Source organism: Phycodurus eques, chromosome 21, assembly GCF_024500275.1.
Source record: "Phycodurus eques isolate BA_2022a chromosome 21, UOR_Pequ_1.1, whole genome shotgun sequence".
In the NCBI taxonomy this organism is placed as follows: Eukaryota; Metazoa; Chordata; class Actinopteri; order Syngnathiformes; family Syngnathidae; genus Phycodurus; species Phycodurus eques.
In genome coordinates this window covers 600,076-622,992 of record NC_084545.1, presented here as the reverse complement: position 1 = coordinate 622,992, position 22,917 = coordinate 600,076, and the positions used below count along the sequence as shown (strand labels likewise).

Below are 22,917 nucleotides of genomic sequence, written 5' to 3'. Positions count from 1 at the left end.
TCTTACATACAATGGCTATAAAAAGTCTACACACCCTTGTTCAAATGCTCGGTTTTTGTGACATAGAAAAACATTTATGGTTGAAACATTTTTGAAATGATTCATCTTGGCCTAACATTTTTTATATCATAAAAACCTGCCATTTGAGCAGGGGTGTGTAGACTTTTTATATCCACTGTATCTACGTTAACGGCGTACAGCGACAGGCCGAATCATGAGATGCCCTTCCAGTAGATGGCAGAGAGTACAATTAAGTGGTGTATCCATTTGTAGCTTTGTGTTCAACTAAACAGGCCCAGATTTCAAACTAAGTACATTTCTACCTTTTAGCTGATATATATCCATCCATCCATTTTCTGAGCCGCTTCTCCTCACAGAGTCGCGGGCGTGCTGAAGCCTATCCCAGCTATCATCGGGCAGGAGGCGGGGTACACCCTGAACTGGTTGCCAGCCAATCGCAGAGCACATCGAAACAAACAACCATCGCACTCACATGCACACCTACGGGCAATTTAGAGTTGTCAATTAACCTACCATGCATGTTTTTGGGATGTGGGAGGAAACCGGAGTGCCCGGAGAAAACCCACGCAGGCACGGGGAGAACATGCAAACTCCACACAGGCGGGGCCGGGGAATCATATATATATATATTTTTTATTTGTTTATTTTTTTTTACTTATCTTCCATTATTCACAGAAAAAAACCCTCACATTTTTGCTGTTTTTGTGCTGAGACCAAAGCCCTGTCTAAATCTAAAAGTATGGCTTTGGTGCCCTTTTGGTGACAAGGAACTATGTAGAAGTGAGGGGTGGACATTTCAGGTTGTTTTTTTAGTTACTATGAGAATGTATGTGAAGTATGCTTTCCGTGTTGGTCGGTTTTCAGAGAATGTATGTGAAGTATGCTTTCCGTGTTGGTCGGTTTTCATTTTATATGTCAACTTTTTAACAGATGCTTTTTTTTTTTTTTTTTCTTAATAAATGCTCCTTCTTGCCGGGGCCCCCAGGGTTTCTCAAAATGCCCCTCGTCACTGACATTTTATTAAGACCGGGAACTGTTTTCAATTGTGACAAACTGCACAATACATCTCCTTTAACAACTCTCTCCTCGCCCGCGGAGTGCGTGAATAATAGAAAACATAGACATGGAATTCCTTGAAAAACAATTCAATGGTGTTGTCTGATTTGATCAGATTGGTGAGGCGCCTGCTCATAATTGAACAAGCATATCATGTTTGTCTATGCGCATGTGTGTGTGTGTGTTTTCCATGAGTCAGAGCGGGCCCTGGACGATGCCAACTTGAATAATCTCTCGCCATCTGCCACCAACGTCCTCGTCTGCTCCGCTTTCTCTTTCGTGTGTCAATTTATTTTGTGTCAGTCTCACACACACACACACACACACACACACACACACACAGAGTAGTAAGTAAATTTCATTGTGTACAAACGTATATTTTGTGATGATGATGAGTATTTTTCTCATTGGGAGATTGAGTCAAACCTTGTACTTCTGCTTGCCGATCTTACTGATGACACAGATGTGCTGAAAGGAGGGGGAAAAAAAAGAAACGATGTCATCCCACATGAAAAAAGCCACTTTTAAGCATCCCGCCTCGCATGGGTGGGGTCAGCTTTGACTGACAGTGACTCAAAAAAGCCACAAATGTGACTCCAAAGCATGTCATTTACAGGAAAACCACACGATCGAGGCAACTTGTCTCTATGAGTTCTAATCACAATGAAGTTTCAAAGCCAAACTGTACACGCACGGTCGTGAATCTCACCGAGTGCGCCCAAGTCATATTTCTTGGTGTTAGGAACCAACGCAGATAAGAACGAGAGGATGCTTTCAGCTGGACTGATAATACCTGACATTCCGCTGGGAACCCTCCCTTCGTGTGTGATAAACGCCATGCGGATACTGTATAAAACGCAACGACGACGTGCCGCAAACACGCGTACAAAGAGTCACACTTATTTGGAAGAATCGACGGAAAACTTAAAGTGTGCAAATGTGAGCTTCACCTGGAAAGAAATGAAAAACAAGAGCATCAGCATTGGTGTTGTGCACGGTCGCTCGTCATCTGAGCTACTTTGACTTGAATGCAAATGAAAGCGTGTTGCCTGCCTCTTCGTTTTTTAACCCTATACTGTGCAAGGCTGCAATGAAACATTTTAATCCTCACATTTTACAATGATTTAAAACTTTTAGTTGTACTGTATTTTGTATAGCTTCTATGTATTTGTATAGAATTGATTAAATCCATTTTCATTCCATTATTTAGTATAGTGATATAGTAAAGTATGGTAGGACTTTTTACAATAATTAAAAATGATATATATAAAACGGGGTTCTGCACCTTAGCATGCTAAGCATAGTGCCTCCAGAATGAGGCCGATGGGAAAATTATGTTATTACGTCACAGATGCAGCTGTTAGTTTCCGTGGGCGTGCGGGGGCGACAGAGGAGGAGGCGGCGAGGAAACCCGCTAGGTGAGTTTAGTTTTCAGGGAACGGTGAGTGGGTGTGGAGGGGTAATCTCTTTGATGGACTGCTCTCCCTCCCTCCGTGTCTTTCATCCCTTCCTGCCTCCGCGCGCTTCAAAAGGGCGGCGGTCGACGCTTACGTTCAAGTCACGGAAGTACTCGTTGTAGTCCAACGCGTAGCCCACCACAAAGCGGTTGGGGATTTCGAAGCCCACGTCTGCGAGAAACACGGGTTGGGTGGGTTTCGATAATGTGCGAGGATGGTTCCGCGTGAACGTGATTTTCTACTACTCACAGTCAGTCAGGTTCTCGTCCACATTGGGCGTCCTCTTCACCAGCAGACTGCAAAGAGTTAACACATTCAGGTTAACATTCAAAACTCACGGGATCGGATGGAACTTAATGAGTAAAAGGTTACATGTGTACAAAATATTGAGACATATTTCCACCTCCAGGACAAAAAAAAAAAAGATTTTATATATATATATATATATATATATATATAAATAAACTACACATTACAACATTGTTGTTTTGGGGGGGGGGGGGGGGGGGTAGACTGGAACAGATTAACAGCATTTCCATTCATTTCAATGGGGAAAGTTGATTTGGGATACGAACGTCGTCACAGAACAAATTAAATTTGTATCTCGGGCACCACTGTAAAACATAATAGAAGAGATTGTAAAGAAATAAACTAGGTTCATGAAGTATTGCTGTATGTTGGGACAAGCCGAAACTGTTTTACGCTATTACAAAAATGAAGCAAATCGATAATTGGATTAAACAAGAGACATATTGATTTATTTTCAGGTACAATTATGGAACGGCAATTTCATGAATGAATTATTCTGTCCCAATACTTTTGTCTCCACACTGTAAATTACGAGCAGGCAACTCAGAGACTGCGACAAGCGATATCGCCTTTCATCACACACTCGGCATTTCCTGCCGCGGGGGCATCGGGGGGTCAAACGCACACAGACGCCCGAGAGAGACCGACTCACCCCGCGACCTTGACCATCTTGGGTTGAAAGGTCACCACATGCTTCAGAAGGGCCTTCATTGTCTTGCCTGTGTCAACAATGGCCTTGGGGATTGGGGGTAGGACGGGGAAGAAGCCACATTTCAACTTCAATTTAGGGAGGTTTAAATGCACAAAATAATGTGATGTGCATCATCTGCACTGCTTTACAGGAGACATTGTACAAAATGTGCACAGTCTAAAACAGTTCCCAGATGTCTGTAACATTCTTTCATCGAAGGAAAAAAAAAAAAAAAATAATAATAGCACATTTTACAGTCCGTTATGAAAGCTTCCCGAAAGTTAGCCTTAGTTGCGACGAGGCAAGCGGCTTCAACCGTGAGGGAAAAAGCGAGCGGCCGTAGAGACCACAAAAGCATTTGCGCTCGTGGAGCAGTTCAACACTAAGCCGGCGTATTGCACATGCCGCCAACACCCCAGCACCACCTTTACAGAGCAGTTGACTATGTGCAGTTTATCAGGGGCTAACGCTAATCTGTGCATCCAACAAAGCTCAAGGCAAACTAAATTCGCTGTTTCCTGACTTTTTTTGGGGGGTGGAGGGGTTCGTCACCAAAGCGGGGCCCAGTGACGCACTTTGGAGTCCGGGACGAGTTGCCACTCCTTCGCGATATGAGAACTTCAGCGTCTTCGTTCGCATCAGCGGTTATCTGGCACGATTGCGACATGCTAACTAACTACAGTATGCCTACACCCCAAATATGCATCTTCCCTTCTGGTCATCCACTGGCGTGGCTGCTTTAGAGCGCCTCGTTGTCAGCCCTGAGTGAGCATACATCACGCAGGAAATGGCAGAAGAGTGACCAGGGCGTATTTTTTATTTTTCAAACCAGACTTAACAGCCAACATGCGGACCGGGTATTTAAATTGGCGAGGCCGCTTTAGAGCGCCTCGTTGTCGCGGCGAGGAAAAGACCCGTGACGACCTGGTGGAATATATTCCAGCCAGCAGAGGCTATAGGCGGATATATTTTCACAGTTTAACATGTAGTTATGAGCAGGCATAAGAAAGATGCTAGAGTAGACAAAGCGTTTAAAAGGGAGAGAACCACTTCATTCTGCATGATTTTGAAACCTCATTTCATACACTTTTTTTTTTTTTTTTAATCATTCAAATTTAGCAGGGTGGTTAACACTCTTCCCTCTGCTGTGTTAGAAATTAATATTATTTTGCATTCATTTTCACATTTCATAAGTAATACTTTTAAGACATTTCTACCATGCATCACTTTTAGAGGATTGAGAACACTTTCCGATGGAACTCCTTCAGGGTTTCACCTTGTCGCCTGTTCGTTTACAATTGAAATCCGATATTCAAAGAGAGCGGTGAACAAACACAACACATCAGTGAGGAGGCAAACACTCACCTCAACAATGAGCACGCTCTTGGAAATATGCAAAAAGAGGAAACACACACACATTAGGGACATTTGCATCTGTTTGTGGAATGTTTTAAAAAGGGCGTATCCATGGCAACAATGTCGCCAGTGTGCGTACAGAGGAGAATGCGTTCTATTCTAGCCAGTGGTGAACATCTGTGTGGACGCGTTGTCCACGGAAACGCTTTCAGGCGCGTCCTTGTTCCCCCTGCGGCGTCTATGGGCTTCTTTGTGAGAACGGAGGAAGTCGGGACGCCTGGCCAAATGTTCGGCCTGCTTCTTACACCTAGACTGTTGTTACGTAAGAGTAGGAAGAACGAGACACGAGCGTGTGCTAATAAAAGGTTTTCACCATGATATCGCACGTACTTCCAGGTGGGAGATTTCCATGAGTAAATAAACTAGTGTAATTTCTCGTGTATAATGCGCATTTCCCACACACCCCAAAAAATTGTCAAAAGTCAATAGTGCGCATTATACATGGGTATCAGGGCAAACGAAGAAAAAATTAATCTCATTTTATAAATATATGTCGCCATCTAGTGGTTAGGAAAAACCTGTACACTTTCATTCCAAAATGCCACCGCCACCTAGTGGTTATAAAAAAAGTGTAGCCTACACTTTCATTCCAATATGACAACGTATGACTGCATATATGTACAATTGTGCTCATAACTTTACATACCCTGGCAGAAATTGTGAAATAATGTTTTTTTTTTTTTTTTTAATAAATATGACTGACTGAACAACAACCATCATTAATTTCTTTATGGTTATGTTTTGTTTATTGCTTTTCTGAAATGCTTGACTGTTTAATTTGAATCCCATTAAAATATTTTTTTTTCTAGGTTACCTACTTTTGATTGGAGCTCATTTGAAGTATATGAGGCCTGGAATTTGCCCCATAATGTCTACTTGGAACCAAAATGGCTGACTTCCTGTTCAATTTCACACATGGTGATCCCTGAGACTTTTTCATGCGTTCTGTTACAATAGAGAAGTCCACCGAATTCCGTGTCCATGGGTGAAAGCGCTGTTGGGGGCTGAATATTTCTACGTGAATTTAGTTTAGGGTTTAACGGTTGGAGTCCCTTAAAATAAATTCTCACCAGATAATTGCAAAAATTCCTGAGTTTTCTGGCATGTGGAGGCTCTGAAAAAGACTTTTCATTTGTCGGATGAATCATAATAAACACAGCAATTCCAAGAGTAATAGCAGAAGTGGTATGGCGGAAAACTTTTCGTCCACAAACACACCTTTCCGCGCAGGGAGGACAGATCTCGGCTGCCGATGATGTGCAGATCTTCAGTTGATTGGTCGTTCTGTTAACGAGAGGACATGTCTTTTTGTTCACAAAATGTAACCAGAATCAGGACTCCAGATTTTTGGGGGACACGTGATGAACCCTTTGACCTTGGGACTGGATCACGTAAGCAGAGAATCCACGAGAGACGCGTCACATGAATGCAATGTGGGCGAAATCGCAGCCCGGGGGCAAGTCACATGACACCGTGTTTTGACTTTTAAAATCTCACTTTGACATTCAAAAAATCATCACAAACAATGCATCCATCATGACGTAAATTCTTCTGACATCATCATTGTAAGCGTTAAGTGTACAAAGTAACCAAGTATAAATACTTAGTTACTGTCTTTCTGCACGAGACTCTTCAGGTATCTGTATTTTACTTGAGTATTTATTTTCGAGACGACTTTTGACATTTGAAAACGATGTCTGGACTATTAGACTTCTGTACATGGTGCGTGTCCAAGTGCACTTTTGCCACGCGTGAACGTTAAGTGTGTCCTTGCCGAGGTAAACATTCTCGGGGTGTTCCGGGTGTGTTCTGATCCACCACACGAGGCTGGCTCTCATGTTGACATATTATGATGATGATGATGTGAGGCCTGGAGTATTTCCTGCGTCCTTGGGATGTCCTGTCTGAATGTGGCCTCGCCCCCGTGAAAACACGAGAAAGGGTGACATCTCGTGGCAGAGGCAGGCATGACAATGAGTTGAGGTTATTTGGAATTGAATTTGTCGATCCATCCATTTTCTGTGGTTCTTTTCCTCATTAGGGTTGCGGGTGACTGGAGTCGAATTGGGGCATGAGGTGTGGTACACCCAGGATTGTTTGCCAGCCAAATACGAAGCAAACATCGACAAACAAGCATTCACACTTGCTTGTTTGCCATGAAAATGCAAGCAACAGAAAATCGACACTGGAAAAAAGAGAAAGAGCCTTTGTTCTCGTAATAACGCACCTTTACGCTAAATAATATGGTGACTCCTTACACAAAAATATGACTTTATTTTCTTGATAAAATATATATTTCATCTGGTAATATTAAAAAAATATATATTTTTGAAAAATAATTTATGTAAAACATTTGTTTTTGCATAAAACTCAAAAGTATTTTTTTTATCTTTAATCTTGTGATATAACGACTCTTTCATGAAAAAAAACATCCTTTTAAAGGATGTTATTTAATTAAATAACTATTCTCGTTTTATTAAATCAACGACATTTTCTGATAAACCTTTAGTCATATTTTTTGAGCAACCTCATGGTATTAGTTTGATTTTATTATTTTTTAAGATTTCATTTTGTCAAAAAGAATGTCTTATAGAACTTTAAAAATACTGTATATTAATCCTGTAATATTATTTTTTTGCTCCCAAAAATACAAGATTACCGTAATGTTGTAAAAACAGTTTTAAAAAAAACAACAACTATATTGTCAGAAAAAAACTTACAAAAAAAGAATGACTTTATAAGACTATATAACTTTATTTTCTCAAGACGTGACTTTGTTCTTTTATAAAACTTTATTTGCTGTAAAAACTTCTTGATATGAGCTTTCCTAAAATGCATTAACCTTAAAATATAGTTAGTTAGAATTTTGTAATATTATGACTAATTCACAAAAGATTGACTTATATTTTGTAATATTACAACTTTTATTCCTAAAAAAAATACATTAAAATTGTTATATTTTGGATTTTTGTGCTAAAAATACACAACTATTCTTGAAAAAATGACTTTATTCTTGTAATAATATGACTTTGTTTCCCCCACAAAAACGCAACTTGATTTTCCGATGAGACATTATTTACTATACGACTTAAATGGCGTAATATTCCTTTTTACTTTTAAAAAATAGGACTTTTATTCTCTTTATTTTCTTAAAAATATGACGATTATTTACAAAGACATTTTAGGCGAACATAAACTTTGTTCTCGTACTATTGCGCCTTTTTTGTGCCAAAAGTCGACTTTATTCATGTCAGACTGCGTTGTGTGGGAGTGTTTGAAGTGACGCACCAGGTAGCTCTTGAGGCGGATGAACTCCACGCGGGTCTCCAGGTACTTGTTGGAGTTGCGTCCCAGCACCTTGATGCACTCCACCAGGTCGACGCAGAACTCGTAGCCGCCCTTCAGCACGCACAGCACCACGATGTTGTCGTCCGCAAAGTCCTCCACGATGTAGCGGGCCAGCCGTTCCGTCCTGCACGTAGCGTCGTGAGCGCGGACGACTCGAAACTCGTCATGCACGGAGACTCTTTGCGAACGTGTTGCGGAGCGCACCTGTTCACGACCACCCCGTGCGGAATGTAAACGTTGTCGATGTCGTGGCGGTAGTGCTCCGGGTAGGTGAACAAGTCCAGACTGTATCCCGGCCAGTCGTCTTTGATCTGTGACAACGGGACATTCATCTCTCTGTTATTTGCCCCATGAACTTGTAAAATGTTGTGCCAAATCTACTTTCTTCATTTCGTAGCGTTTCTGTTGGCTGCGCTGCTTCAGTACATACATGCTGATGTTGGATTTGTTGTCCAATCAGATTTCAACTTCTGTGTGTTGCCATGTCAAATTGTCAATGTAATCCGCCCAGGGCCGTATTTTTATATATTAAACATGGCTTTGGCCTGAGCCACAAAGAAATAGTGTCTAGGTGAGATTTTCAGTTAATAACAGAGGATAGGTTGACAAAAAAAAAAAAAAAAAAAAACGTGAATATGCCGTCACTCAATTCCGCTAATTCTTAGAATTGTGGTGGCTGCGTCCACAAGTTGCTAAACTGAAATTCATTTTCATGACCTTTGAGCGTCACCGCTGGTATGGAAATTGAGATCGATACCAAATCTTTGTTTTCGTTTTCGTTCAGCATTGCATCCAAACATCCACTTCGGGCCCTATGTTTTTTTTTATAGCCTTTTATTAAATGACGAATCCAAAAAAACTAAATTAGACAGTTTCTTTTATTTTGTTTTTGTTCATATTTATTAATATTTCATATTTTCGTTTCTGTCATTGTTTTAGGTTTTAAAGAAAAAAACAAAGGTTACCAATGGAAATTCCAATTTTGCTATTTTTCATTCAAAAAATACAAATGATGCAATGGTAGCATGACTGGAAATTGAAAAGTAGCAGCACACAAGAAATGACTGAATCAAATAAATACATAGTTATTACAACACCAGGAATGCACATGTGAATAATAAAAAGTCACTACCAACTTCCTTTTCGATTTGATTTCAGGTTTCATTTGGACAGCCTCGAGTCCATCAGCATTTGACGGCTTCTGCTTTGCACTGTTGTAAGCTTTGCCCGTGGCGCGCCATGTTGACCATCGTAAAAGGAAGCGTGTTGTGACTTTTGCGACACCCTGTACTCGATACGCAACGTCAGCCATCTTGCTACCATTTCGCTTATCTAATTTAGCCAAATAAGGTAACCAAAACACAACGAACGGGTCTTTCTCTTACAGCGGCAATCAAAAATCAACATCGCTGGAATTTGTGATCCCGTGACCCTCGTGAGGATCAGCGGTTCAGAAAATGGATGGATGGAATTTATGATGAGTGGGCGTACCTAATCAATTGAGCGGCGGGTGACTCTGGCTTTTGAAAACGAAAAGGTTTTGTGTCAGACGTACCACAATTCCTCTTTTCTTCCCAGCGTGTTCCATTTCTCGCAGGGTGAAAATAGTCCCGCGGGAGGTCAGAGAGTTCCCAGGAATACGTCGGCAGCGCTTGTGCTCTTTGGGTGAAAACATTCACACACAAAAAAGAGAGAAAAAAAAAAAAAAGTTCCTTTGACTGAGAAAAAGGCAGGACGAGATGTGCACGCAAGTTTAATAACATGTAGCTGCCGTATGGGCTACTCACCGCTTTTGCTGCTTTCTCGTCAAGAAGAATCAAAACAGTGCGTTGTTCCTGGCCACAAGCGCCGAGCAATCACGCTCCGGTCATTTGCCCCGCCTTTTTTTTTTTCCCATTCCACTCGTGGAGAATGTGAGAGCTAATGGACTTCATGTGACACCGTTCAGGCCCGCTGCTGGCCAATCAATACATGAAGACACCAACGCAAGCGCGACACCACGACAACAAATCTTTGCAGGTTTTCGTCGGGATGAAGGCCAGCAAAGCAGCCTTTTTTGTCTGTTTGTTTTCAGGATTACACAAAATGTCATCATTTGATTTGCATAAACTCTGAGGAGGGTTGGCCCAATTCAATTCTGATCATCTTTCCTTATTTTCTCATTGAATAATGAAAACTGAAGAAATTGAGTCCAAATCAAAAAGAACTGTAAATTGTAATAAACTGACATTAGTAGAAAAGTGATTTAATTAAGCCAAATTTGCAACTTCTTACGACATTTTTATTGCCACTTGAGACCTCTCATCCACTCAATGTGACTATAAGCGTGGCTTCAATGTCATATCGCAAGTTTTAAATACATTTTGCCATAACATGTTTGATATCCTATGTCAAATTTGATGAAACTTTATGGTAAACAAAAATGGAAAAGAGTGGAGCGAATAAAGGTTATCTGATATCTTATAAAATACGTTTCCAACATTTTTAGTGATTGTAGCTTGCTGGTCACAGCATTTACTTGTGCAAACTACCAAAATCTATCCCATAGAAATGAAATATTGACTTGAGTTATTCTATTTTCAGCTGGTTGGACACATTAGACAACAATGTGTCTTTTTTGTTTGTGTTTGTTTGTTTTAAAGGGCAAATTTAAGGACTAAGTGTCACTTTTAATCTCCACAAACATTTGTTCAATGGTGGTGCGGGTACCAAGAAAAAAAACAAAAACAAAAACGGGAACTTTCGATAAATATGCAATTTCTCTGTATGCAATTTAATTTACTTTGGTATGAGTGTGTAATAAGTAGAACACTAGAAGATACATTTTTGGGGTGGCTTGAAAAAATATTTGTGGTTTTTTTTTTTAATTTGCAAAAGTTATGTTTCCTCGTTAGTAAACAGGATGAGCACAAAAGCTACCTTCCAAAGCTTTGTCAAAAGGTGCGCTAACAATGTGGCATTTTCAAGAGCTTTCAATGGCAGATTTAAAGATGAAGTGTAATTTTCAAGATATTTCAGGCATACATTTTGGGAGCTCAAATTAAATCCGTCCATTTTAAGGATCCAAAGACACCCCGCGAAGTCGGTTTTAGCAATGTTTACTTGTTACTTAGCAGGATGAGCAGAAAACCGACACCACCAATTTCCACAAAATTTTGCAAAGGGCTGAGGCTTGGGGCCAAGAGAAAAGCCAAGACATTTTGATTGGCATTTTCCCCAAAATCCTCAGCGACACTGCCATGAAGCCTGAAGGTGCAAAATGTAGCGCTGAGCCCAATTGGGATTACCGGGCCTCGGCGCAGGTCTTTGCTACTTGGCGATGTAAATGGTCTTGAACCTCTCAAAAAGGCCCACGTCGCTCTCCAGCTGCTTCATTTCTGCCTCCAGTTGCAGCTTGCGACTCTTCCTCATCAACGTGTCCACGACCACCGGCAGACGCCGGTACTTGTCCTGCAGCTCGGCCAAGGTCCTCCTCAGGCTCTTGGAGGGAAAATATGTCATCTTCAGGATCTTTTTTACTGGATGTTTTGGCAGAGCGTCATTCTGGAAGTACCTCCAGGTTGGCCTGTCGCTCCTCGTCTGACAGCTGCCTCATGGCGCCTCGCTCCATCTGCTCCTTCATGTAGTCGTTGTACTCTTCCACAGCTCTTTGCACTCCCTCGCCGCGATGCTGCAGGTACTGGGGCACCTGGCCGTAACCCTGGAAGCGGCCCAGAAGAACATTACCGAGCCCCGGACATTGCATGGGGAAATAGTCTTTTCCAGCTGTGGCCGCAAATGTGTATTTCGTGGCCACGTTAGATCTACAGGGTGATTGATAAGTACCTCCTATTTCAAAATACTGAGTGTTTAGCATGAGACTTTATCTAAAATTCGATATGGGCATCAAAATTGGCCACCAGCTTCTCCCAGGAACTGATTTCACTTTGAATTCTCGTGGCATGGAAGTTCGTGGCTGTTCGTATTTTGCCTGCAAGTCCTCCCAAAGTCTTTGGATTGGCACAGTGGACTCGCTCTGTTAACCAACCCCAAAGGACCACAACATACTCATTTGTGGCCACAAATTACTAAACTTTGGCCACAAAATAATAAATCGTCTCCACAAAATGCTAATTTGTTGCCACTAATTAGGTGTAACCCACACATGAAATATTAATTTGTGGCCAAAACCTAGGTGTCAAGCAGGTAAAATGCCTGCACAAAGTACAAATGAATAATATTAATATCCTTCCTGGACAGTTGATTAAGGATGGATGGAGAGCACTTTCTTCAGAAACATTCAGGTAGCGAAATGAGTTTCTTGCAAAGATGGGCTCCATTTGCTTACCAAGACGTCCAAGTTGTTTATAAGAATGATACTCTGAAGTAATTTGTATTTGACAACGTGCGTCCGCTGCATGCGCCACATGCGCCTAGGCTCCGTTACACTACTTGAAGAAGTCGAATTTGGCAGCTTGGTGTTGAGGTTCTGCCTCCACCTGTGAAAATACACTCCTCACTTTTATTGTCTTCATAGCCACTCACTTTTTTTCCCATCACATTCTGGGCTAGCATCGTCGCGAGCCCCTAGCGACGCCCCCAGTTGTTATGGTAACGAAACCGTACTCGCCGTCGGCCCCGCAGGAGACGGGACTCATTGAGCAGTGGGGAATTAGGCGAACCGTGCGCACAAAATACTCAATTGTGGCCACCAAGTAAGTTCACAAAATGCAAAGTAATATTTCTGTCGTAGTACCATTCCCGGACCGTTGGGTAAGCAAATGGAGCGCACCTTCTCTAGAATTGGTAAAGCAGAGGACATCGCGTATTGCGGATTTGAGCAAGGGTGGCTCCATTGGCCGGAGTTGCAGATTCCCGACCCATGTCTTAGCTGAGGCTCCGCAGATGGTCTCATACGTGTCTTAAAGCGTTACCTTTTTCTTGACGTACTTGGGGACCAGTCCAGAATGTTCCAGGAGCTCCTTGTGGCCTCGGTTGGTGTCAACAGAAGCTGCCAGCGGTTTCGTCTGCACGGGTGCCGTTGTGGTCTTGATGGAGTTTCTCCCCGTGTGAAGGCCCACGGGCGGCTGTTTGGACCTCAAGGGGACGCTTGGCTTCTTTGCAGTGCACATGCGATGAGGACGCTCTTTTTCTGCGGGACAAAAGTGAGAGTCAATGGGACAATAAGGACTCAAATGATAACTTCACGGTTCGACAATGAACTCACTTTCAGGCAGTTTGGGCTCTTTGGAATGCTTTTTGAGGTATTTATCGGGCGATGGGGTCTCCATTTTTGCTGGGCCCATAGTTTTCATTGCATTCTTGGGCACCTTGTCCTCCAGGGGAATTGCTGGCCTAAACTTGGACTTGTACCTGCACAAATAGCACAAAACACATTTATTTTAAAATATTCAGTCAAATGTTCACAAACTAATAAAGTCAAATACGTTGCGAGAGAGTGACTGCAATGTCTGAAAATGTAAACCTGACATACAGGTACAACTTAGCTTGTGTGTGTGTGTGTTCATCTCTGACTTACTTTGGCTTTTCAGTGTGAACCACCTCAGGTAAAAAATTGTAGATACTCTCTTGGGGATAAACCGTCTTAGCCATGTTGAAAATGTTCCAATGAATCGAGTTGAAGCCGGTAAATGTCGTAAAATTCCGTCAAAACGTCGCAAATTAGACGCACTAACTAACGTTAGCTCGACAGTTCTCTGAGGATTCTGCTTTGGCTTGTTGCTAGGTAACAGGCGTGGACCGTGCGTTGCCTTAACTTACCGTCGTTCATTAGTCAACCTTGTGACTTTTCATCTTATGGTTATGATTTTATTTGTCCCAGTTTTACACAAGTACGTACTTTCTAAACACTTTTGCCTTTAAAATTACATTATTGGGGAAACACGCTTTATTCAAATCACACTTTCAATAAACATTTACCTGCGAATGTCAAGTACCATTCAAAACAAAAGTATCAATTCCGTATCTCCCTAAATCAGCATTTATAAATATTAAATTAATAATAGCCCATTGCAATAAATAAAAGTTAGTCGTAAATAGAATTGGATTTAAATTTAACAGTATGAAAATTTGCAATTTTCTAATAACCCTGAACGCAGCGTAAAACCTTTGCGCGCGAGTAGTTAACGTGGCACGAATTCGGAAAAGCATTAAGTCAGAGAAAAGCAAGTGACTCTTATAATTTAATAAAACAACTATTTTTTTAAATATTGGTGTAATATATATAGTATATTTACACTATGAAATTGGACGTGACAGTCGTCCTTTCATTCTGCAAGAGTTCGATTTGTCCCTCCGAACGTGCCGTAGTTGTTTTGAAATTGCAATATGGCGCCGACCACAACAACGTTTCTATATAGTTGTACGGAGTCTACTAAAGCATAAATATTTGTACCTGAGGGCCTTAATCGGCTACATTTGACGTGAGTATACATTTATTAAGGCTTTATTTTAGACGCCACTTGACGAAGGTTACGAAGAACAATTACGAACATAGAGTCGCTAGCAAGCTGGAAGCCTCTCTGAATCTTCAAGATAGGTTGACATGCGTGCCTTCACTTACGAGTGTAATTCAAGTTCGTAACTTAACTGACTGGTATATTAAATAAATTCCGCCGCGCCAGCCTGCCCAAAAAAAATCACCACCATATTTGGTTATTTATTTTTAATATAGACAAATATCACTGCATTGTAAAATGCATATTAAAACTAGGGATGGGCCAGTACTGGGCTTATTTCAAGGTATCTGGTACTCGTGAAGGCTGCCGATCCCAGCCACTCATACGTAAGGCAAAGACATCTGACATCGACTCAGTCCTCCTCCCCTGTAGTTGGCGCTACACTGCGGCAGTTTGACCCATCAGCGAATCGTCACGTTTCGTTAGAAAGATAGGTCTTTGTTCATAATTGTCATTGTGTTAATTTAGATTTTATGTCTCCAAAGTACCTGTGATATTGGTACTCAGAATCAGTCAGTATTCAAGAGCGAATACTCGTACTGGTGTCGTCTGTGTGTTGATACAGATAAATGTGTGTTGTGTGGCTTTAAGGGGGCGTGGCCGAGTGAGTGACATCAGGAGCTGCAGTCAGCGTATGCTCCATGCTCCTTTCAAGTGTATTCATTTTGTATTTGTGTTTGACTGTCGTTCAATCAAAATCTGAAAGTGCATCGGTGACTGTAGCCAATATTTTTTTTCTTGCGTCACTTGAGCGGTCTGAACGCTGATCTGAACGCTGCCCATGACTCACATATTTGCTCCCAACACTGAGCAAAAAAAAAAGCACTTGTTAAGTCAAGGCACAACTGTATTTGCTGAGTTGAAACCGCTTGTAGAAGTTGTACTGAATTCACAGCAACAGCGATTCTGTCCTTTCAGTTTGCCATGGATTTACGAGGAGCAAGGCAGCTTGGTCTAAGAGCATTCAGGTGCAGCCTGGGTCCGTATTGCATCAGAAATTCAAGACTTTCCACCCGAACCTCCGCTGCCGGATATCTCAGAGAGAAGAACATCATAATCATGGGTCCACCTGGAGCAGGGAAGACCACAGTGGGCCGGATTGTGGCCCACAGACTGGGACTGCCAGCCGTTGATGTCGATGACGATGTCTTGGAGCCGACGTGGAAGATGCCAGTCGCTGCCAAGCTGGCGGCCGTCGGCGGCGAGCGTTTCCTGGAGGAGGAAGGTCAGGTGTTGCGTAACTTTTCGGCTTCCGGGTGCATCGTTTCCCTGACGGGCTCCAACCCTCTTCACCCCGAGGCCATGCAGCACGTCAAACAAAGCGGTGCCGTCGTCTACCTGGATGTGGACGGCGAAGACATCCTTCAGAGGCTCCACAGAATGAAGGTGGACAGGATCGTGGGCCAAGAGGCAGGGCGGTCCATCAGGGACATCCTGCAGTACAGGAAGCAGTTTTACGAGCGGTGGCTGGATGCGCGGGTGCTGTGCGGTCGGGGGGACACGGCGGAGGAGGTGGCGGAGAAGGTGCTGCAGGCTGTGGAGAGATTTCACAACCACGCCGCAGAGACCTATGTGTCCACCAGGGCTGATGGCGAAGGATCGAAAGTTCACTTCAGTGACGTGGTGGTGGAGGGCCTGCCCCCAGACGGGGGTCTCTACGTACCCGAGAACGGCTTCCCAAAGATAGCTCCGCGTGAGTGGTTGCGACTAGTTGGTATGTCTTACCCAGAGCGAGCTTTGCTATTACTTGAAAAGTGCATCCACCCATCCGAAGTCTCTGCTGTGGATTTGAGAGAAATGGTGTACAGGGCGTACGGGTCAAACTTTTCTACCAAGGAGGTTGCGCCCGTCAAGCACCTGATGGACAGTACGTACGTCCAAGAGCTTTTCCACGGCCCCACCGCTTCCTTCAAAGATCTGGCCTCGCAGCTGATGCCCCAAATCTTCGCCCACTGCCTGCCGCCCATGTGCAACTACTTGATCCTAGTTGCCACGTCCGGCGACACGGGCAGCGCCGTGCTCAGCGGCTTCGGCGGTCTGTGCGATGCCGACAGACGCAGGACGGCCGTGCTGGTCTTCTTCCCCGAGGACGGCGTGAGCCACATCCAGAAGCTTCAGATGACCAGCTTGGACCGGAGCCACGCCAAGGCCGTGAGCGTGCGCTCCGACTTCGACTTCTGCCAGAGGAGCATCAAGGGGATGTTCGGTGAGGCAGGCCTGACGGGGCACCTCGCCGTGGAGTACGGCACCGTGCTGAGCACCGCCAACTCCATCAATTGGGCGCGTTTGTTACCACAGGTGAGTCTATGAGCTGAATGACTTCAAGCGCAACTGAACTATCGTACAGCGTGCGGGGTTGTGCGACTAGTTTTGACGAGTGGCCGACTGTCGTTTTTCTGCAATTTGACATTTGCATCATTTTCTAAAGAGATGAGAACAAACCACTGATGTTGCAGTTTCGTAAAAAGGAAGAAAGAATCCAAAAGGGTTATGCATAATTCAATATTTTGTTCAGACTGTTCAAATTGTTACTGTTACACCGGTCTGCGTCATTCATTTCCTAAAAAGAAAAAAACAAAACAGCACTTTCCCAAAAGGATTTTTTTTTTAATTTGAGATTGTTTCAGGTATTAAATAATTTACTACTAGCAGTTTCATTTGAAATGTCATTTCCAATTTTACACTTTCATTTTGTTGTCTAAGTGTACCCAATGTGCATGAACGCCAAATGACATACCCGATCATGGTTTGTAGCATACCCTTAACACTTTTGCATCTTCGGTGCCTTACACATACACTATAAATATTGTAAGCGTTCCTTCCTGCCGCAGGTGGTTTACCACTCCGCCGCCTATCTAAACCTTTGCCGAGACGGTGTCATCCAGTTCGGAGACCCCATTGACGTCTGCATCCCGACCGGTAACTTCGGCAACGCCATGTCCGCCTTGTACGCCAAACAAATGGGCGTCCCCATCCGCGAAGTCATCTGCGCCTCCAACCGCAATCGGATCGTGTCAGACTTCGTCAACACGGGTGAGTACGACCTCCGCAAACGCCGTCTGATGCCCAGCCGTTCCCCTGCCATCGACATCCTGAAATCGTCCAATCTGGAGAGGTTCGTCTACCACGTCTCGGGCGGCGACGGTCCCCTCGTCAAGGACTTGTTCTCGGGTTTAGACGAACGGCGGCACTTCAGCCTTCCTGAGCCGCTTCTCGGCAAGCTGCGACAGGAAGTACGAGCTGACTGGTGCTCGGAACATGACTGCCTGGCGGCCATCCGGAGCGTTCGCACGCAGGCCGGCTACGTCCTGGACACGCACACGGCCGTGGCTAAAGTTGTGGCGGACAGGCTGCGGGACCAAACCTGCCCCGTTGTCATTAGTTCCACCGCTCATTACGGTAAATGTGCGCCCGCCGTGTTTGAAGCTTTGCAAGTGGAGAACATCCCGGAGGATCCTTTGGAGCAGCTGAGGAAGCTGCAGTGTGCTGCATCCAGACCGGGAAAGAACAGGGACTTGATGGATTGCCTCAAAGACCGAAAGAGACGGGAACACACAGTTTGTGAAGCAGATTACAGAGTGTTGGTAGAACAAGTGGAGAGCATGATACAGGACTCCTTCCTTAAAGTAATGTAGACCTTCACCGCTACAGTGGCACATTGACTTAAAAGTTGTATTTGTTCCGTGACCATGTTTGTAATCAGTGCAGATGGACTTGAATGATCTGAAGCGCACTGCAAAAGCAACCAAAGAGTTTTTGAAGGCAAAGAGGTAGAATGTTATGCAGCGCCCAAGTCAATCACCTGACCTAAATCCGATTAAGCATGCATTTCACTTGCTGAAGACAAAACCAAAGGGAAAAATGCCCCAAGAACAACCAGGAACTGAAGCCAGTTACAGTAGAGGCCTGGCAGAGCATCACCAGGGGTGAAATTCAGCGTTTCACACTTCAAAAATTTGATTCATGATTTTACATTTGTCCCATTACTTTTGGTTCCTTCAAAAGTCGGGTGAAAGTTAATAATTCCTTCAATGTTCACCTGATTTGGATGTAAATACCCTCAAAGCTGAAAGTATTGGGTTCGTTTCAAATGCTTGGTGGTGGTGTTTAGAGCCAAAAAGATGAGAGTTTTGTCCATGTCCCAATATTTATGGACCTGAGTGTACATGGTTGCTACTTAGCGGATTTTCAATACTCCGGGGGCTTCTGGAACGTTACCCTGGCGACGAACAAGGTACTGCTGTAGGTTCGTTAACGTGTTGGAGTTGTTGGATCTCATTAGATTTTGAAGTGTCCTGCGAGCGTATAAAGTGCGGCTCACCCCGGCGGCACTTTGCTGTTTTAGACCAATGTGAAACCGAGCGTTACATAATGAAGCGCAGGCAGGTGCTGTATACTGTGCTTGGGGGGTACATTTTTGCCCCCTTCAGCAAGAATCCTATCTATTTGCCAGGAGGGGGGCGCGGGGGCGTGTCATATAAAACCAGGTGCTGCCTCAGCAGCTGGTGCCGGTGGACACGGCAAGATAAGTTTCAGCCAAGGCACGACTGCTTGTGACTGCACAAATCTCATGCTGACTAATATATTACCTTTTTTTTTTTTTTTTTTTTTTTAAGGCCCGAGTGTCGTGGTGACCACCAACATGTAAGTCTACGGCCCAACAGCTTGACGGTGCACGTGTCACGTGATTATCCACGTGTGGCTTTCTCCAGCACCGCGCAGGGAAAGAGGCAAAAGATATTAAAGACGCGTCTGTGACATCGCAGTTCGGCAAACTTGAGAAGGGACACCGTTTTAGAAGTAGGCAGCTCACAAAAGATGTATTTGCCTCAAATTGGCCATTTATGATTGTTGAATTTGGCCGACTTCAAGAGGTTTATGAAGTAACTCGTGATCATCGAAACCTACAATAACAATATCATATTTGAGCATTTGAAGTGCAACACACTTCGTGATTCATCTCATACTCCATGCGCGATAATCCCGAGACGGATCTGGGAGGAGTGAAGGCGCGGGCATCCTCGTCTCCGCACCCGTGCTTGACAGCTGACTGACGGGTGAGGACGGCATAAAAGCGACCCTCGCCCTTGATTTCGAGGCGGAGATCAAGGTCGAGGCGAAGAAATGTTTTATTCTTGTAGCTAACACAGACATGGGAGTCCATTGTTCCAGAAGATGAAGACAATATGTGGAAGATACTGTACATGACACTTGTGATGCCTTTGGCGACAACATTGAGGTGAAAACAGCTAAAAAAAAAATGTTTTTAAATCAGGTCAAGTGAGACTGTTCCTCCTGTTGGAGCGGCGACTGAGCTGGACCTCCGTCTCCAGATCGTGTGAGGATAATGAATTTGGGTCGCTCTCCAAGTGGCAGCGTGTGAACACTTGACAAGCCCAGATGGCTCACACTGGCAGAGAAGCTGCAATGTCCACCATCAATCAGGCTGATGTTTTGCCGGATGCACTGTAGTTGCGTGCGTCGCACGCTGCCGAATTGACGCTATCACACCGCACGGATTGTCGGCTTTTATGCTCACACCCGTGTCATCGTTAAGCGTTGACTATTAATGAAATCTATATTGGCCGCATCCCAATGAAGCCGGCGACACATTTCGGAGCTGGCGATTAGTATGACGCCGCATTTAAAACTCCATTACCGCTTCCTCCGCAGCCAGTTGAATCTGATTTATGAGCGCCGTTAAGCATAATTGCGATTTTAAGAGATGAATATTTCCTAATGAATTGCCCCCCCCGCAGCCTTCTGTCTGCTCCCGCAGTTGTCACAAGGACACGTGAGCCCTCTCGCCCAAACGCCCGCCTGCCCGCCCGCCGGCTCACTCGCTGCCTACCGTGGACCCGGCCATCCCTGACGCCAACTCTATCACCCTCCGTCACGCCTGTCGTCCCCCCTGGCTGCGGATCTGGATGCCACCCACCGTGACAAGAAAGCCCACTCCCAAACAGGTTGGGATTGGACGGGGCCGAAGAGAAGACAATTTCAGCTCATTCCACCGTTTTATTAACAGTGACATACAGTGAGTGAAACGCGTTTATCGCAGGGCCTACGTTCCTGCCTACCCACCCACGATTTGTGAATATCTGCAATATAGAGAGATCGTGCAGAAAAAAAAGTGTTTCTAGTTTAATTGCTCCTGTGTGCTTTAAACACATTTTAATGTATCAAACCACGCTTTTCAAAAATATTTTTTCAGTACTTTGAGTCAATGAAAATAAGACTTGCTCGCACACGTGTCCAAATTAGAGGCTAAAGCACGCTTGCTTCAGGCTATTTATTTGTCACTCCCAGTTGTATAAAACTGATGCATCAAACAAAAGAGAACTAAACGTATATTTAAACAGCAAAATGTACAACCAAACACATCATTTCATCACACAAAAGTCCGCTAACTTTATGCTAGCATATAATGTGAAACAGCATGCAAGGGTTAACGCAAATTAGCCCAATGTTACGGTAATTCTAAGCCTTCAAACAACTGGTACTTTAACACGCACGATGCAGTAACACATACAAACAAGAGATTTTATTTATATGTAAACACCAACATGTTTGGACCAAACCATTTCAAATATGTCTCATGAAAGTCTGCTAGGTTAATGCTAACATGTAATGCGACATCTCATAGATGGGTTGAAATTAACATAGATGTTATTGTAATTCTAAACCTTCAAACAGCTGCTACTTTACACGCACGGAGGAGCAACACGTACAGAGAACATAACAATAGTCACAGTCCTATATTCTCTTTTGTGTAGGAACATCGACTATGACTTAGTTAGGAGACCTTCTCTGCTTCTCAATCTTGCTCCTTATTACGCTGCATGTCATCCAGTAAAGCTCGCATCTGTCTGTTGCGGCGCAATGCGGCACTACGCTGAAATTGGGACTTGCCTGTACAACCCATGAAACCAACAATGACTTGAAAATGTATGTGCTGCTCACCAGAAGCCACATTTTGCATCCAACATGACTTAATGCAGCTCTGCTTACCTTTTTTTTTTAACATGCTGGTGGGTGTAGCTCGGGATTATGTGATCCCGAGCTTCTCATGAGATTTCAGATCCCGGTTGCATAGCTTAGCACCCATCACAATAGCGCTAGTTTGAATTTTTTGCCACACAGAAAAATTGCTGTTGTGGTAATATGGGGATCAATACAAAGGTTAATGGATCAATAGCTGCTGGCAAATTAGTGCAAAAGTCAACATCATCAGTGCTGATCAGCACAATGCCTTGATTGACACTTTCATGGAACAATATCAGCGTTATTGTGATTATCATACTGAAACGTTGCAACATTTTGTAACCGTGTTTAGCCATCTGAGAGGCTCCAAATATTAGAAACAACTCTCCAGTATGATGGTGTGTACGAGGACAATCATGACATTTTAAATGTATATATTTATAACACATTGCTTGTTTAGGATTATAAATATTAGGAGTCTTCTATAATTATATATGAATATTTAAATATTCAAATACTGATTTATTTGTGTTGCCTGAAATGTATGATTCAATATGTATCAATAAATTCGCATTTATTGTGTATTCTTTTATGTGCTGTTTTGTTGTTATTGTCATTTATATATTACGGTATTATTAATATTGTTGTTGTGATTCATTTGTGATTGTTATTGTAACGATTTAAATGTGTTGTTCTTGCTATTATTGTTGTATTTTGATTATATGTAGCCTAATTTTCTATATGTAATCATGTATTTGTTGTCCTTTATGATAACTGCTTATTAATTCGTGCCATTTCTGTATCACAGCAGTGTTCTATAATCATAATGACTCGAGCAGTGGATGATGCCGCTTCGCCTCACAGCTCCACTGAAGCCCTTCTCGGCCCTTGATCGCCGACCATCTCGGAGGCCCACGTGAGAAGGAGGAGGGCGGGCTTTAGGAGCGCCGGCTCCCGGTGGTGAGACCCCCCCCCACCCCACCCCTCCCCCCCAATCTGCCTCTCTCTCCGCCTTCACAGGCCAATTTAATGCCCGCTGCGGTCGGAAGAGGGCGAAGTGCGTTTGAAGCTCCCAGCTGTAGAAAATATATAAATATATAACCAGAACCACCACCTCCTCCTCCTCCTCCTCCTCCTCCTCCTCCTCTTGCTTTTTCTTCTTCTTCCTCCCGGTTCG

At 43.6% G+C, this 22,917-nt stretch overlaps 3 protein-coding genes across 6 annotated transcripts; 1 reads left to right on the top strand and 2 right to left on the bottom strand.

Annotated features, from left to right (window-relative positions):
• Positions 1–1,094: 1,094 nt before the first annotated feature.
• Positions 1,095–10,167, bottom strand: LOC133396430 (phosphoribosyltransferase domain-containing protein 1-like). Of its 3 annotated transcripts, none has more exons than XM_061666296.1 (11): positions 10,086–10,167; positions 9,854–9,957; positions 8,503–8,609; positions 8,239–8,422; positions 6,169–6,234; positions 4,900–4,917; positions 3,496–3,578; positions 2,784–2,830; positions 2,629–2,705; positions 1,504–1,545; positions 1,095–1,351 (listed from the first exon to the last, which is right to left on the bottom strand). In XM_061666296.1, exons 2-11 carry the CDS (start codon positions 9,884–9,886, stop codon positions 1,229–1,231), a joined length of 780 nt encoding a protein of 259 aa, XP_061522280.1. In that variant the 5' UTR covers positions 9,887–9,957; positions 10,086–10,167; the 3' UTR covers positions 1,095–1,228. The 3 variants fall into 3 exon arrangements, with proteins under 3 accessions (XP_061522280.1, XP_061522281.1, XP_061522282.1); XM_061666297.1 differs by having other exon boundaries at positions 1,262–1,381; XM_061666298.1 differs by lacking the exon at positions 1,095–1,351 and having other exon boundaries at positions 1,498–1,545.
• A 1,115-nt stretch (positions 10,168–11,282) lies between these two features.
• enkur (enkurin, TRPC channel interacting protein) lies at positions 11,283–13,962 on the bottom strand. Its single transcript, XM_061666613.1, has 5 exons — positions 13,817–13,962; positions 13,505–13,650; positions 13,212–13,429; positions 11,852–11,998; positions 11,283–11,778 (listed from the first exon to the last, which is right to left on the bottom strand). The coding sequence occupies exons 1-5, from the start codon at positions 13,888–13,890 to the stop codon at positions 11,608–11,610; spliced, it is 756 nt and encodes a 251-aa protein (XP_061522597.1). The 5' UTR covers positions 13,891–13,962; the 3' UTR covers positions 11,283–11,607.
• Positions 13,963–14,624: 662 nt separating this feature from the next.
• On the top strand, positions 14,625–22,637 carry LOC133396292 (threonine synthase-like 1). 2 transcript variants are annotated; one of them, XR_009767352.1, is made up of 4 exons: positions 14,625–14,720; positions 15,675–17,054; positions 17,588–20,793; positions 22,549–22,637. XR_009767352.1 is itself a non-coding variant. In XM_061665978.1 (3 exons), the coding sequence occupies exons 2-3, from the start codon at positions 15,681–15,683 to the stop codon at positions 18,389–18,391; spliced, it is 2,178 nt and encodes a 725-aa protein (XP_061521962.1). In that variant the 5' UTR covers positions 14,625–14,720; positions 15,675–15,680; the 3' UTR covers positions 18,392–22,270. The 2 variants fall into 2 exon arrangements, 1 of the variants encoding a protein (XP_061521962.1); XM_061665978.1 differs by lacking the exon at positions 22,549–22,637 and having other exon boundaries at positions 17,588–22,270.
• Positions 22,638–22,917: the final 280 nt, after the last annotated feature.

Bases quoted from the DNA above. Each gene is read 5' to 3' on its own strand.
- LOC133396430 (XM_061666296.1), bottom strand. From the start codon at position 9,886: ATGGAACACGCTGGGAAGAAAAGAGGAATTGTG. The intron at 8,423-8,502 runs GTGCGCTCCGCA...CGCTACGTGCAG, and splicing joins CACGGGGTGGTCGTGAACAG to GACGGAACGGCTGGCCCGCT. The intron at 1,546-2,628 runs GTAAGCGTCGAC...CCCTCCTTTCAG, and splicing joins AGTACTTCCGTGACTTGAAC to CACATCTGTGTCATCAGTAA.
- enkur (XM_061666613.1), bottom strand. From the start codon at position 13,890: ATGGCTAAGACGGTTTATCCCCAAGAGAGTATCTACAATTTTTTACCT. The intron at 13,430-13,504 runs GTGAGTTCATTG...TTTGTCCCGCAG, and splicing joins AGAGCCCAAACTGCCTGAAA to AAAAAGAGCGTCCTCATCGC. The intron at 11,999-13,211 runs GTAACGCTTTAA...GGCCGCTTCCAG, and splicing joins CCAAGTACGTCAAGAAAAAG to GGTTACGGCCAGGTGCCCCA.
- LOC133396292 (XM_061665978.1), top strand. From the start codon at position 15,681: ATGGATTTACGAGGAGCAAGGCAGCTTGGTCTAAGAGCATTCAGGTGC. The intron at 17,055-17,587 runs GTGAGTCTATGA...TTCCTGCCGCAG, and splicing joins GGGCGCGTTTGTTACCACAG to GTGGTTTACCACTCCGCCGC.